This window comes from Papilio machaon, chromosome 20 (assembly GCF_912999745.1).
Source record: "Papilio machaon chromosome 20, ilPapMach1.1, whole genome shotgun sequence".
NCBI classification, from domain to species: domain Eukaryota; kingdom Metazoa; phylum Arthropoda; class Insecta; order Lepidoptera; family Papilionidae; genus Papilio; species Papilio machaon.
This window is the reverse complement of record NC_060005.1, coordinates 5,589,710-5,601,760: the sequence shown is the minus strand read 5'-3', so window position 1 is coordinate 5,601,760 and position 12,051 is coordinate 5,589,710. Positions and strand designations below refer to the sequence as shown.

The following is a 12,051-nucleotide window of genomic DNA, read 5'->3' as shown; positions in this document are numbered from 1 at the left end:
ATGACTTAGAATATAATATCTAATATAAAAAAATGTGAATGTTTGTTTACCCCGTAACTCCAGAACTTTATACCTAAGTAGAGAAATAGGGGTGCAGTCGGTGCATCTATCATAGAAACATGCCTACAGCTACAACCTACAGCACGCTCGCAACTAACTACGAGCCACCATAAAGATTAAATCTTATAATACTGCTTAGCATTATGTTTCAATTAATATTTTCTTTCTTTCCTATTTTCAAACTAAGCACTTGATAATTTACTAAATATTAATTTGTAATTGCAAAGTACAAAAAAGTCTACCGTTGCAGATCTAATTATGTTTCGCATATTTACCGTCACTCGATTGCGAAACATCAGATCAAGGCGGGTTATTAGCCTTCGCTATTACATAAGCAACTAATGTTATAACTTATGAGCGACATTTTAATATCTGTAACACTAAACATCCGATTTCACTGGACGCAGCAAACGAGAAAAGAAACCACACCTTAATATATCCGTTTAAGGGATATCTATTATCCTTGTTCCATTATGAATAGTCACTAAACATTTCAAGATAAACTAAACTGAAGACTGTATGCCATGACAACATTTCTATGTATGATTACCTTTTTGATACGCCTAAGTAGCCTCCGTTGACGACGCAGCAGTGTCTTTCCACACTTCCTCAATGTTTCGATCCATCGACACCTGACCGGCATCAAATCCCACATCGCAGTAGACTTATATCACTTACACATTCCACTGAATTATCATCACTACACTAATAAAAACCTTGATATTTTCTTTTTCTAAATAAATAAATTAAAATTCGGATCAAATAAATCGATTATTTAGACGATTATAGTTTTAAATGGAGAAGTGGCGAGACCTCTGAGGAAAAAAAACAATCTAATTTTTGTGCGTTGCAGCCAGTTATGTTTGCAAGCAACGAGCTACAGCTAACTTGATTTGAAAAAATAAAATGCGTTCAGTTCAATGCACGTGTTTGAGATAGTATGTTTACAGGTGTGTTTATTAGTTGAGACGGATTACGAGATTTATAAGGCGCTAATACGATTTAATTTGGAAAATACCCAGCGTGACGCACTTAGTGATGTTTACGTGGCAATATGTATTTCTCGATAATGATGAATCGAGTAGAATGTTCTAAGAGTTTGTATGACATTAAATAGCTATAAATCGATTAAACTAACGAGCGACATTCCTTAAAAATTATGTATGTCTTGTTTCCAGCCCATCGGGGGCCCTTCATCAGTGGTGGAGTGAACGACACATTGGTGAATTAACTTCAAGATGAGCACGACCTTCAGTAATAAAGAGCATGAAGAAGAACAGTTCGTACACTTGATTTAATGATATTTACGGCAACAATACACATTAAAACTAACTTCTTACACATTCATACATCAATGTATTTATGAATGAGCAGTTAAATATTACTGCTTCGAAACAGTCCATAGTAAACCTTACTTTAATAGCAATGAGTCATTGTCAACGTGAAATTCAAAATCAAAATAAAAGAATACTTTACAAAATAACCAACGACACCGATATTTTTTGTCCTATGTTTTGATTTATAAAATTCATAATCGAGCTATCGTCAACACTACAAAGGCCACATTTGCGGTCAGACACGATTAGTATAGCCAAATATTTGCCAACACAATGTTTGACATGTTTCGACATTCAAACATATCTAATTCCTATATTTGGTCACATTTGGTTCGCTTAATCAAATATTGTATCTAAGTATTAGATCAATAGAGTCCATTTTACAATATCAAAGTCACAATGAAAGAGACCTCAAAATTCAATGTTAAACATCTCTTAAGGATCTAAGGCAAATTACATAAATCCTGTATCAAGATTTTTATTTTCTATCATGTTATTGTTGTAACAGACTATAAAATACGCAATCTTAGTAATATTATAAGTCCGAATGTTTACATGGATGGATGTTTATTAAAAGTTATCTCTAAAACGGCTCAACTGATCTCAATGAAATTTGGCATAGATGTAGAGCATAGTCTGCAAGAACACATTGGCTACTAATAACGTTTTTTTTTTAATTCTGCGCAGACGAAGTCTCGGGCGACAGCTAGTGCTTTTATAAAAGTGGTGACGTCACCATTGACATTTCAAAAGGAGCAGAAACAGGAAACCGACTATTATCGATTATAAGCAATGGAAAAATAATACATTATTTATATTTAACATGCATATATTTCTATATTTTATAAAATTGTATTGTACTGAACCAATCATTACAATCAATAGAAAAACCTATCTACGGTTTCTTCAAAAACGAAAAGTTTGTAAACAAACGTGACCAATACAGAAAGCGGCCATAAAAATACATTTATTACGTTTTTAAAAAGGAACTACTATACAACTTTGTTGATATTCTGAGATAAAGTAAAATAAACTATAGGAATTGCATATTAGAAATACCAAAGAAGGGCGGTATTAAAAACACTTGATCACCATGTATGCGTATATGTATGAGTGTAAAAGCGAGAGAGATGTGTGTGGACCGCGCTAAATGGAGATCCGCGGTCTCTGCCTACTCTTATTTACGAGCGTGAGTTATGTTGTTGTTGTTGTTGAATTGCAAATTTTATACTATAATGTATAAAAAGTTTCCGCACGTATATTGGAATTTGACGGAGGAGCGGACGCATAGGAAAAGGATATATCCTCTTTCTGTGCATTCCCTCCTCCGTCGACTAAAGGTAGGCAACGCATCTGCAATTACGGATGTCTATGGGCAGCGGTCGCTTCGCTATTTCGACGGATTCAGGTGACCGCTTGGTCGTTTGCCACCTCATGATATAAAAAAAAAATCCAAAATACAGAGTAAAAAGTCAGTGGTAATTTTTTTTACAAAGATTGGGGTCATGATTTGGAACACAACATCGCAAACGAATCGCGAGTTTAGCACGTGATTTAGTTTGGTGATCACCGAAGCGTTTAAATTATTTAAATGGTCACGTTTTATTCCACTTAAAAAAAGTATAACATAATAAGAATTAATAAAAATAATATTTTTTTCCGAAGCATTTTTATTTTAGTTTACCCTGCATTAAAATAATGCAAATCAGATTTTTTTCAATGTAGCCAACATAACTAAAACTGTACGACCTTCCAAACTCTTAATCGCTTTTAATTTAGAAATATTCAACGAATAACTATAAAAATAAAATGTGCAAATTGTATTAAATCACACGTCTATTAATTCTAATGTAATTGTAATCTCTGTACGTTATATCCAAAATAAAATAACATTTCGTACACATTATGTATTTGTGTTGCGGATAACGGAAAAACAATTTTTAAAATTCTTGTCTGTCCTAAAATCAGTGTATGTTCCGGGTAACCCCCCAAAACGGCATATAGATGCAGAAATGTTAATGTTTTTTCTAATCACTATTTTGGAATTAATTTAAAAGAAAAATTTAATGCCAAAATATTTGTTTGATAATGATAAAGGTTTACATATACATTTTTTTGTTATTTAGTTGTCATAATGTTTAGTCGCAATTCGAATATAAAGCTCCATATGCATTCTAATTAATAATGCATCTTATCATCTAGATTATTTCTTAAACATATGTCAATCGATTTAAACATCTTCCTGTCATCTTACACCTCAATGACAGATTCTTAGAAAAAAATATGTTAATTACCTCTTATTCTGAACAAAGCAAATTACTCCATAAATTTTAACTATTAAGATTATAACCAAATCAATCCATCTCAAATTAATAATATAAAATAAAACTAAACTAAGGCATTTATAACGCAACTTGGGAAGTACGTAAATAAACAAAACTGGCCGACATGCTTTCTAATCCAGTGGACTGTGAAACAAGCACATTTCTAACTACATCTGGTCAAAAACATCGCGGGGTATACACGGTCGCTTAGAATGGCTAGCTCGGAAGTTCCCGAAGGACACACACAAACACACAAGACAAGATACCGTTTGGTACGACTGCGAGGTACGACAAGTTCGTAGTAACGCTAAAGGCAGACTGATGTGGCTTGCCGCGTTGCTTGGTGGTGGGACAACAGTTCTTTCACTGTACGGTTACACAAGGAATTATGCAATTAAGCATTTGCCTTTCCAACGTCTGCATCGTGAAGCAATCTATGTTCCGATCGATATTAAAATATATTTTAAAATGATAGACAATTTTTAATTACTGTCTGGTGACATTTAAATTTATTACTTATGGTGTAATCATCCTAATCTGTTTATTGTCTACTGTATAATAGTATGCTAAATTGTGAAGGTTATAAAGAAAAAAAAATATCTTGTATAAAGAGTGGAAAAGATTGATTGGATGTAAGTCACAAATCAAATTAAATATAATAAAGTAATATATAGTTATAAGTCAAGTCTGAAGAAGATGAAAGGAAGAAAGAAAGTAACGCAAAATGTTGGGCCATACGACACGACGTTATTATAAGTACAACAAGAGATGGGAAAATAAAAGAGGAAGGTCAAGAAAATCGTTTAAACGTTCTTAGTAAAAGAGAAAGATATCGGTCGTATCAGGAAGTCAAGTAAATGACATTAAGCAAATAATGGAAATTGCACCTCGAAGGACATCGAGGTATTTAACTGATGACTATGTAACATGGAAAGAAATATTTCGCCAACGTGATGAATTTACGTTGCTCAAAATGAAAACACAATTTTTTTATTTAAATATTTTGTCTGCCTGTTTAACAGCAAATCCGCGTTTCCTTCGGGTAATCTCCCAACGGTCGGACCGATTTTGACGGCACTTTTACTATAAGGTAGCTTATGTGTGCGAGATAAACTTATGGTGTTTGTCTTGAAATCCGCGCTGATCATACTCATGGTCAAACATCTCAATCATTTAACAGAACCACTGGGAGGGATCTTAAAAATTGACTTCTTACAGAAACTGTACAGTTTAAATTGTTTCAATAAAAAAAAAAATTGTTAGTTAAAACTTTTAATTGTTAGTTAAGATTAGATTATGTGAACTAATCTACTTCTGTACACTGCAAATCAATAAAAATAAATCGACTTTCTCCCTCAGGATTTAAATACGAAATTAACGGAGATTGTACTCATATGTTTCGTACTTTCACAGTGCGTTCGCGTATCAAATGTAACAATATTACTGTATTACGACAATCAGACCTGCCGTTACAGAAACCAGGAAATATTCTAGACTGAAACGAAAGTACCGTTTCGTAACGTACATTCGCCCTTAAACCTGTTCAGTGGAAAGGCGGGAAAGTGAATTGAACAAATGTTTGTTATATAAATGTGTATTAGTCGAGAAAATACTAGGAATAGGTAAATGGCATGGCATAATGGCAGGCAGATATTGGATCAACTCTTAATCATATGAAAACTTCGAAAGAAAATTAAAAATACGTGTAGCATAAGAAATCTATTAAAACATTAATGGCTAAAAGTTATTACTTATGGCATTTTTGACGATATTTTACTTATAAATGAATGTTAAATTAGTATTTAAGCCTCATCTGCAAAAATTCTATTAAAAATTATGGCTAGTCAAAATTTGACAGGCGCTAAGTTACATTATATAACTTGAAGGATTTTAAAAACATAGAAAATTATAATATCACAGCGAATGTAAGTAAGACAAAACATTTCGTGGCAATTTATCAGTATTATTTAAAGTGATAACTGTCATCAGAGAAAGCGTTTACTGCTGTTGCAGTTATTAAAATGAGCCATAGATTAACCAATTAACAGAGGCGTTAAGAAACTTCCGAAGCGGCTTACCAAAGTTTCAGCACAAATTCAATTGGTAACTGACGCATTTGCGGGCATGTACACGTGTGGTTGATCACACAAATGTCATGCGCTCGCGCAATGTGATGCTTCTATTAATTTTTTTTATTGGAGAACTCAATATCCCCTAAATTTATTTTTAAACACACGAATAGATAGGGTTGTACAGATTATTTACGTTACTGAATTCTTACCACTCTCTTTGAAAACAAATGTGTCTTTTATGGCAAGGCACGGTAATAAATAGCAATTATCTCTCACTTGTACCCACAATCTAAAGGACTTCTTTTATTGGACGTAGTTCGTATTTGGCTTAATACATTAACCTTCCAAGGCAGCGGCTATAACCTTAACACAATGACATTGATAGGCTCCAGTGCTATAAAACTACCGCATCACAAGCAAACACGTTTCTACCGCATTAGTAGCCTTATACTAGTTTAACACGTAAGCAATAGAACGTTGCAGTACTGCTATTATTTGATCCGTATTTACTGTCTAAACAATAATGTCCTGTGTCGGCGTGTGCGTTTAAACAACAGTACTGCAGTGTCCCACTGCTCTCCTTAACTGTCTTGCCCTCGTGTGAAACTACTACTACGGTCGTATCGATCCTTTCATCGGATAAAAGTGCTTAAGTGTTTTTTTTTATCGCTACTTACATTACGTATTAATACCTCTATTAAGGTTAGTGGATTTGTCCATCAGTTAGGCAATTAAAGCAAAATCAATGACTAATAGTTTAACTCCGCTTTGTACGTGTGGATTGAAATTAAGCTTTAAAATTATAAATTATGCATTAGTCTTAAGTCTTAAAAAATAATTTTTATTATTGTTGCAAAAGGTTTATTAAGTTTTATACGTAAATAAAACTTACGAAACGAGAGTTGAATATCAAAGAGCGCCGACCTAGACACGGCTGAGCTAAATTTATCACAAAATCCAATTAGAACGAGTCTAGACTCTAGAGGTAAGATAAACTTAATGTGGGTTTCCAATGTTTACAAGTACTACGACTTGTGTAAAATATTGTCATCTCTATGATTGTTTTTTAAAAAACAATGACAAACTGTTTTAATACAAATGTCGCGACCGGTTTAAAACGTATGCGTTTTTCAACATCTGATTTTTTTTTTTATAAAAAACGTAAAAGTTTAAGTTATGTTTAATCTATTTTTATTCATTATTTTAAATAATTTGATAAATTTCAACATTCAAAATGTAAAATATATTACAAAACAATGATAATTAACTCTTACTTTCACGACTATTGTGACGAACATATGTCTGAATCATATAATTAACATGTATTTAGTATTAGATATATTAACAATGTAGGTAACGGTAACGCGCAGCAAGTCGGCACGAATTCTGCTCACCCAGTGGCCGACTTCTTTGGTCTACTTTCGCGAACTCTCCAAAATGTTACGACAGTAGGTACAGTCGAGGACGTTTATTTCCTATCCATCTTTGTAAAATATCATTTGACGCTAAGCAGGCAAGCGGACAAGCCACCTGGATTCGCTTAAATAGCGAAGGGACCGGAGGGAACGGAGGAGGTGCACAGAAAGAGAATATTTCATTTCCTATGCGTCCACTTCTCCGTCAAATCCACTTTCCCTTCCCATCCTTTCCTTATAAGAAAAGGTTGGGAAGTGAAAGCGGACGAAAATTAGGTCTCCGGCTCGCACACTCATAAAACGAAACGAGGAGTTAGTACCTAACCCTAGATGAAAGACTTGAAATACTTTCTCACCAATTAAAGTCTACGAAATACTTCGCGAGAAATTAGCAATATTATACTAATAATGAAAATATTTACATTTTTTTTTACTTTATTTTCGTAAGATAATATGCAAGAAAAACTAAAGATGCCTACTAGTAGTCAATAAATTATACTTTGATTTAATACCGATGCTAGACGGTTATGCACTCACTCAACAGTTGTACACGTGCAACACAAAAACTTGGCCACACATCAATCGTGGTTTGTAAAGCGTTACGTAACGACAACGACACGACGCATCAACGGATTCGCATTGTAGTCGCGATCGAAGACGTAACTGATTTGTGAGGTAACTTATAACTTCGTAATAGTACTCCCAATTCTTTTTCTATTAACATTATATATTTGTTATACATAGCTTTACCAGACTAGAATCGATTAAATGAGGCCGAATTGCAACGAATTACGTTTAAGAAGCTTATTGGAAATTAAAGACAGATTAAATTAAAATGTACGTAACTCTCCTAACTGAAGATATACGAGTTGTGTGTTTTGACGAAATTATTAATTATTAAGAAAGTTTGTATATATTCACTAGCTGTCGCCCGCGACCCTGTCGGCAATTTAAGAAAAAAACTTAATAAATAGCCTATGTATTCTAAGATCCGCTGAGCCGTTCCGGAGACGCCTTCTAACAAACATCCATCCATCTAAAATATCGCATTTATAATATTAATAAGATAACTCTAGACTCCAATATTTACTCCAAAACCCGTTATTTATAAAATCTGTAGACACAGTAGGCACACAGTTTCAATACAGCCGTACGCCTACAAAGTACTTTCTACGCATGCTTAAGATCAATAACAGTATAACTTGAATTAAATCCGTATATGACCAATGTAACTTGGTCTGCTATGACGAAGTTACATTGGTGACGTAAATAGGTAAAGGTTAATGTAATCATGCGATTAGTTTTCATAGCGACTTCAAACAGATTTATTTAAACTAAGTTTACTTAAAAAAATAATCTAAGCTTAAACCTTTAAGTAATCATTAAACAATTGCCATCACAGTACGTAATACATCATTTGAAAACAGAGTCTAATAATGTAGTAGAAATAAAATCAGAAGTTATGCGACTTGGCACATAAATATATCCGCAATTAGCATCTCTGGAGACCGAGGGTTACAGAGCTCATGTTACACTAGCCGTGAACATACGAAACACTCTCTACTGCAAGGCGACTCATGCGAGAAAGTGACGACACTTAACAATGGCACTATACTAATTGATGTATTTAATATTTCATTCATTTATAATAGAAAAAGCAAACAAATGACAAAGAGATGAGAGAAACAAAGACAAATAGATTACAGAAGTGGTCATTACTAGACTTCAACGTCGAAGTACAGTTGGGTAAAAACTAGTGATGCAACGGAAGTGTCTTACCGGAACCAGAAACGGAAACAGATGTCAAAAATAAATTTTAGCAGAAACGGAAACGGAAACGGATGCGGAAACAGAAGTGTAAATAATAAAAAAAACATATTTACAAAAATTTTTTTTTGGAAAATCAGTTTGTATTCGTTTTTAATTTATTAAGGCATTGGATATCGGTGTCCTTTAAAGCCGCGTTCACATTTGCCTGACGTGTTGTGTCGTGATGCGTCAGAAAGGTATCGGTCTCATACAATTAATATGGTTGCGTGCACACTTCTCTGACGCAGTGTGTCGTGATGGCTTGTGTCGTGTCGCGTCAGTAGCGATCCCGGTCCGCGTCAGTTGGGTGAGGTGCGGGGGACGGCGCAGCGACACGACACAGCGGGTCGGACTAGTGTGCACGCGCACGTGTCGTGTTGTGACGCGTCAGAAGGTATGGACAACGAGCTGATCGAGTGTAAACTCTCCGAGAGCTATAACGGAACTGATTAAAAATGCGTCATAACGCGTCACATAGTCGTGAACAGTAGCCATCACGACAGAAAGCGTCACGACACAACACGTCAGACAAATGTGAACGCGGCTTTAGCCTTCAATGAATGTATTTTTACTGTGCTTCAATAAGTTAAAATACGTGTTTTTTTTTAATTTATTTTCAGGAAGCAAAATTACACTATTTAAAAATTAATGTTCGCCAAACCACTCGTGTTGAAAAACAACAAATATATTTTTTTATTAATACATTCACTGCTGACCACTGTTAAATACCTCCTGAAACCCATTTTGCTCTCCCTTCATTGCCGCCTTCAGAGCTACGTTAGGGATGCGATCCATACCCGGCGCCTTCTTATTCTTTATTGCGTTGTATGCGCCTACGAATTCCTCGTTCGTGATTGCAGGGACTTCGGCGGCGTTTGCGGGTATTTCGTAGTCCAGCTCTTCTTGTTGTGGGAATAATGTAGTGACAATGCTATGACACATGTGTGTATGTGTGGGTGTGTATGAAATGTTACAAGATCTTGAACCGAGAAGATAAAAGCTGGTTTTGATTAGTATCCTTACATGTTCTACTCAATATTCTGGAATTTGATGAAAAACTTGACATTGTCAAAATCTTGTAACATATTAGTACATAGAAATGCAATAGTGGAACAAATATCTACATATTAGTGAACTAAACCATTGCCATCCCTAGTGCTCAAAATGATGATCCTAGTGCTCAAATGCAAAAAATGTGTTTTTTTTTTAAATAATTATAATAACATTATTAATTTATCTATATGTTCAAACATTCCCAGATACTAAATAAAAATTCACCATAAAAAGTTTTGGCTCCCATCTGTTACCTTTTTTTATTTTGTAAACAGTGAATGTGCTAAGTATCAAATACACCAAATCTAGATTAGAAAAAGATATAATTATTAGGCGTCGGTGGTTCGTGGCACTTGACTTCAGGTCCTGGGTTCGAATCCCGCCATGTACCAATGTGTTTTTCGATTTAGATATGTACATTTATCCGACGTTCTTACGATGAAGGAAAACATAGTGATGCTGCCTGCACATATTTGAGAAAAATTCAATGATATGTGTGAAGTCAACCCGCTCTGGGCCTGTGTGGTTGACTATGGCCTAATCACCCCAAATTTGGGGTAGGCTCCGAGCCCCTCAGTGGGGATGTATAGTGAGCTGATAATAATAATGATGATGATATATTGCATGGTTATCACTTATTCAAAAGCACATTTAATAACTCGTAAGTATGAAATAGTCACATTTTGCCAGTTGTCAAATTTTATATGGACAACAACTAGACAGTCAACTCCAGCAAGAGAAACTGATTGTTTCAAACAGCAGCAGAAAATATTACGCGCTTAAATTCACGAAAAAGTACGTAAACAAACAAATGTGACAAGTGCCGAAAGGCCGCGCGCGGACTGCGCGTCTCGCGCCGCGCATTTGGATCTCCCAGGTGTCGTAAAGTTCCGTTTTATCTCCGTTATAAAAGTTGCGGAAACAGAAACAGAAACGGATGTTGAAAAGGATGCGGAACTTCCGCACTTGCGGAAACGGAAACAGACATCCGTTGCATCACTAGTAAAAACCCAGTAGGAATAATTTTGAATGCACTATTACTGTCTGACGTTTCTAAAAGTATTGTACATTGTGCTCTTTGTTTTAACAACAAGCATAGGGATGACAATATTATGTCTTTGTATCAGTTAAAGCAATGGAAACCAACCGTTATATAGACAGGTCTTTCTTCAGTATTTTGTAATGAATTTCTACTTTCACAGTACGCTCGACTGCATCTAATTGTTCCGGCAAGTAAACTGCTTTGTATGTAAATTAAAGGGAAATTACATTGTCACTTTCAAAATAAACATTGTTATAATTAAACGATCAAATTATGTTTAATTTGTTAACATATTTTATAAATTATTTAACAAAATGTAAACATGATTAATTACAATTATCAATTTTATTTAACATATCATTAATTTGAATTTTTATAGGTTTTTTCTTTGTAACTACTACAGTATTAGTTCTTTAGTATTTAAATTTTATTTTACTTATATTATATCAAGTTCCCTTGTTTAAGTTTTGGCATTATCTGTTTAAAAACTTTGAAATTTATGCCTTTGTTTTAGTTGTTCATTTCTAGTGGGTTCCTGATACCAAAAAACCCGTTTAAAATATATTGTTATCTCTGTTTTGTCAAAGATAAAGATGTGGATAAAAATATGTTTTATACAGTTTTGGTTTCAGAAACCGACGGTTAGTTAAGTAAAATAAGTACAAGAAGAAGCGTATTTCAATGTTATTTTAATTTTTATATGTTTCTTTAAAAATATCTCAATTACTCCGGTGTCATGTCACAAACATAAAAAAAAAAATTCCACACATGGAGTATTTTTTTACTCCACTTTTCAAAAATCTAAAACGCAGTTAAGTGATTTCGGAAGATAAGGATAGCTAATATACAGATATATGGAAAAATGTTACTAAACGAAAATATTTTTTAATTTACGAGTATTAACGATATATGTGCAATGTATCTATGGTAAAACTCTTC

General features: G+C 34.1%; 1 protein-coding gene across 2 annotated transcripts in view; it reads right to left on the bottom strand.

Moving 5' to 3' along the window:
- Positions 1-12,051, bottom strand: part of LOC106711547 (protein fem-1 homolog CG6966) — a 58,260-nt gene that overhangs the window by 11,424 nt on the left and 34,785 nt on the right. Inside the window, exon 1 of one of the 2 annotated variants that reach the window (XM_045682774.1) lies at positions 611-841. The exons of the other annotated variant lie outside the window; for it this stretch is intronic. Within the exon in view, the coding sequence (XP_045538730.1) occupies positions 611-715 (105 nt within the window). The 5' untranslated portion in view covers positions 716-841. Of the gene's footprint in view, positions 1-610; positions 842-12,051 lie in introns of those variants that run through there. 2 annotated transcript variants of the gene reach the window in all.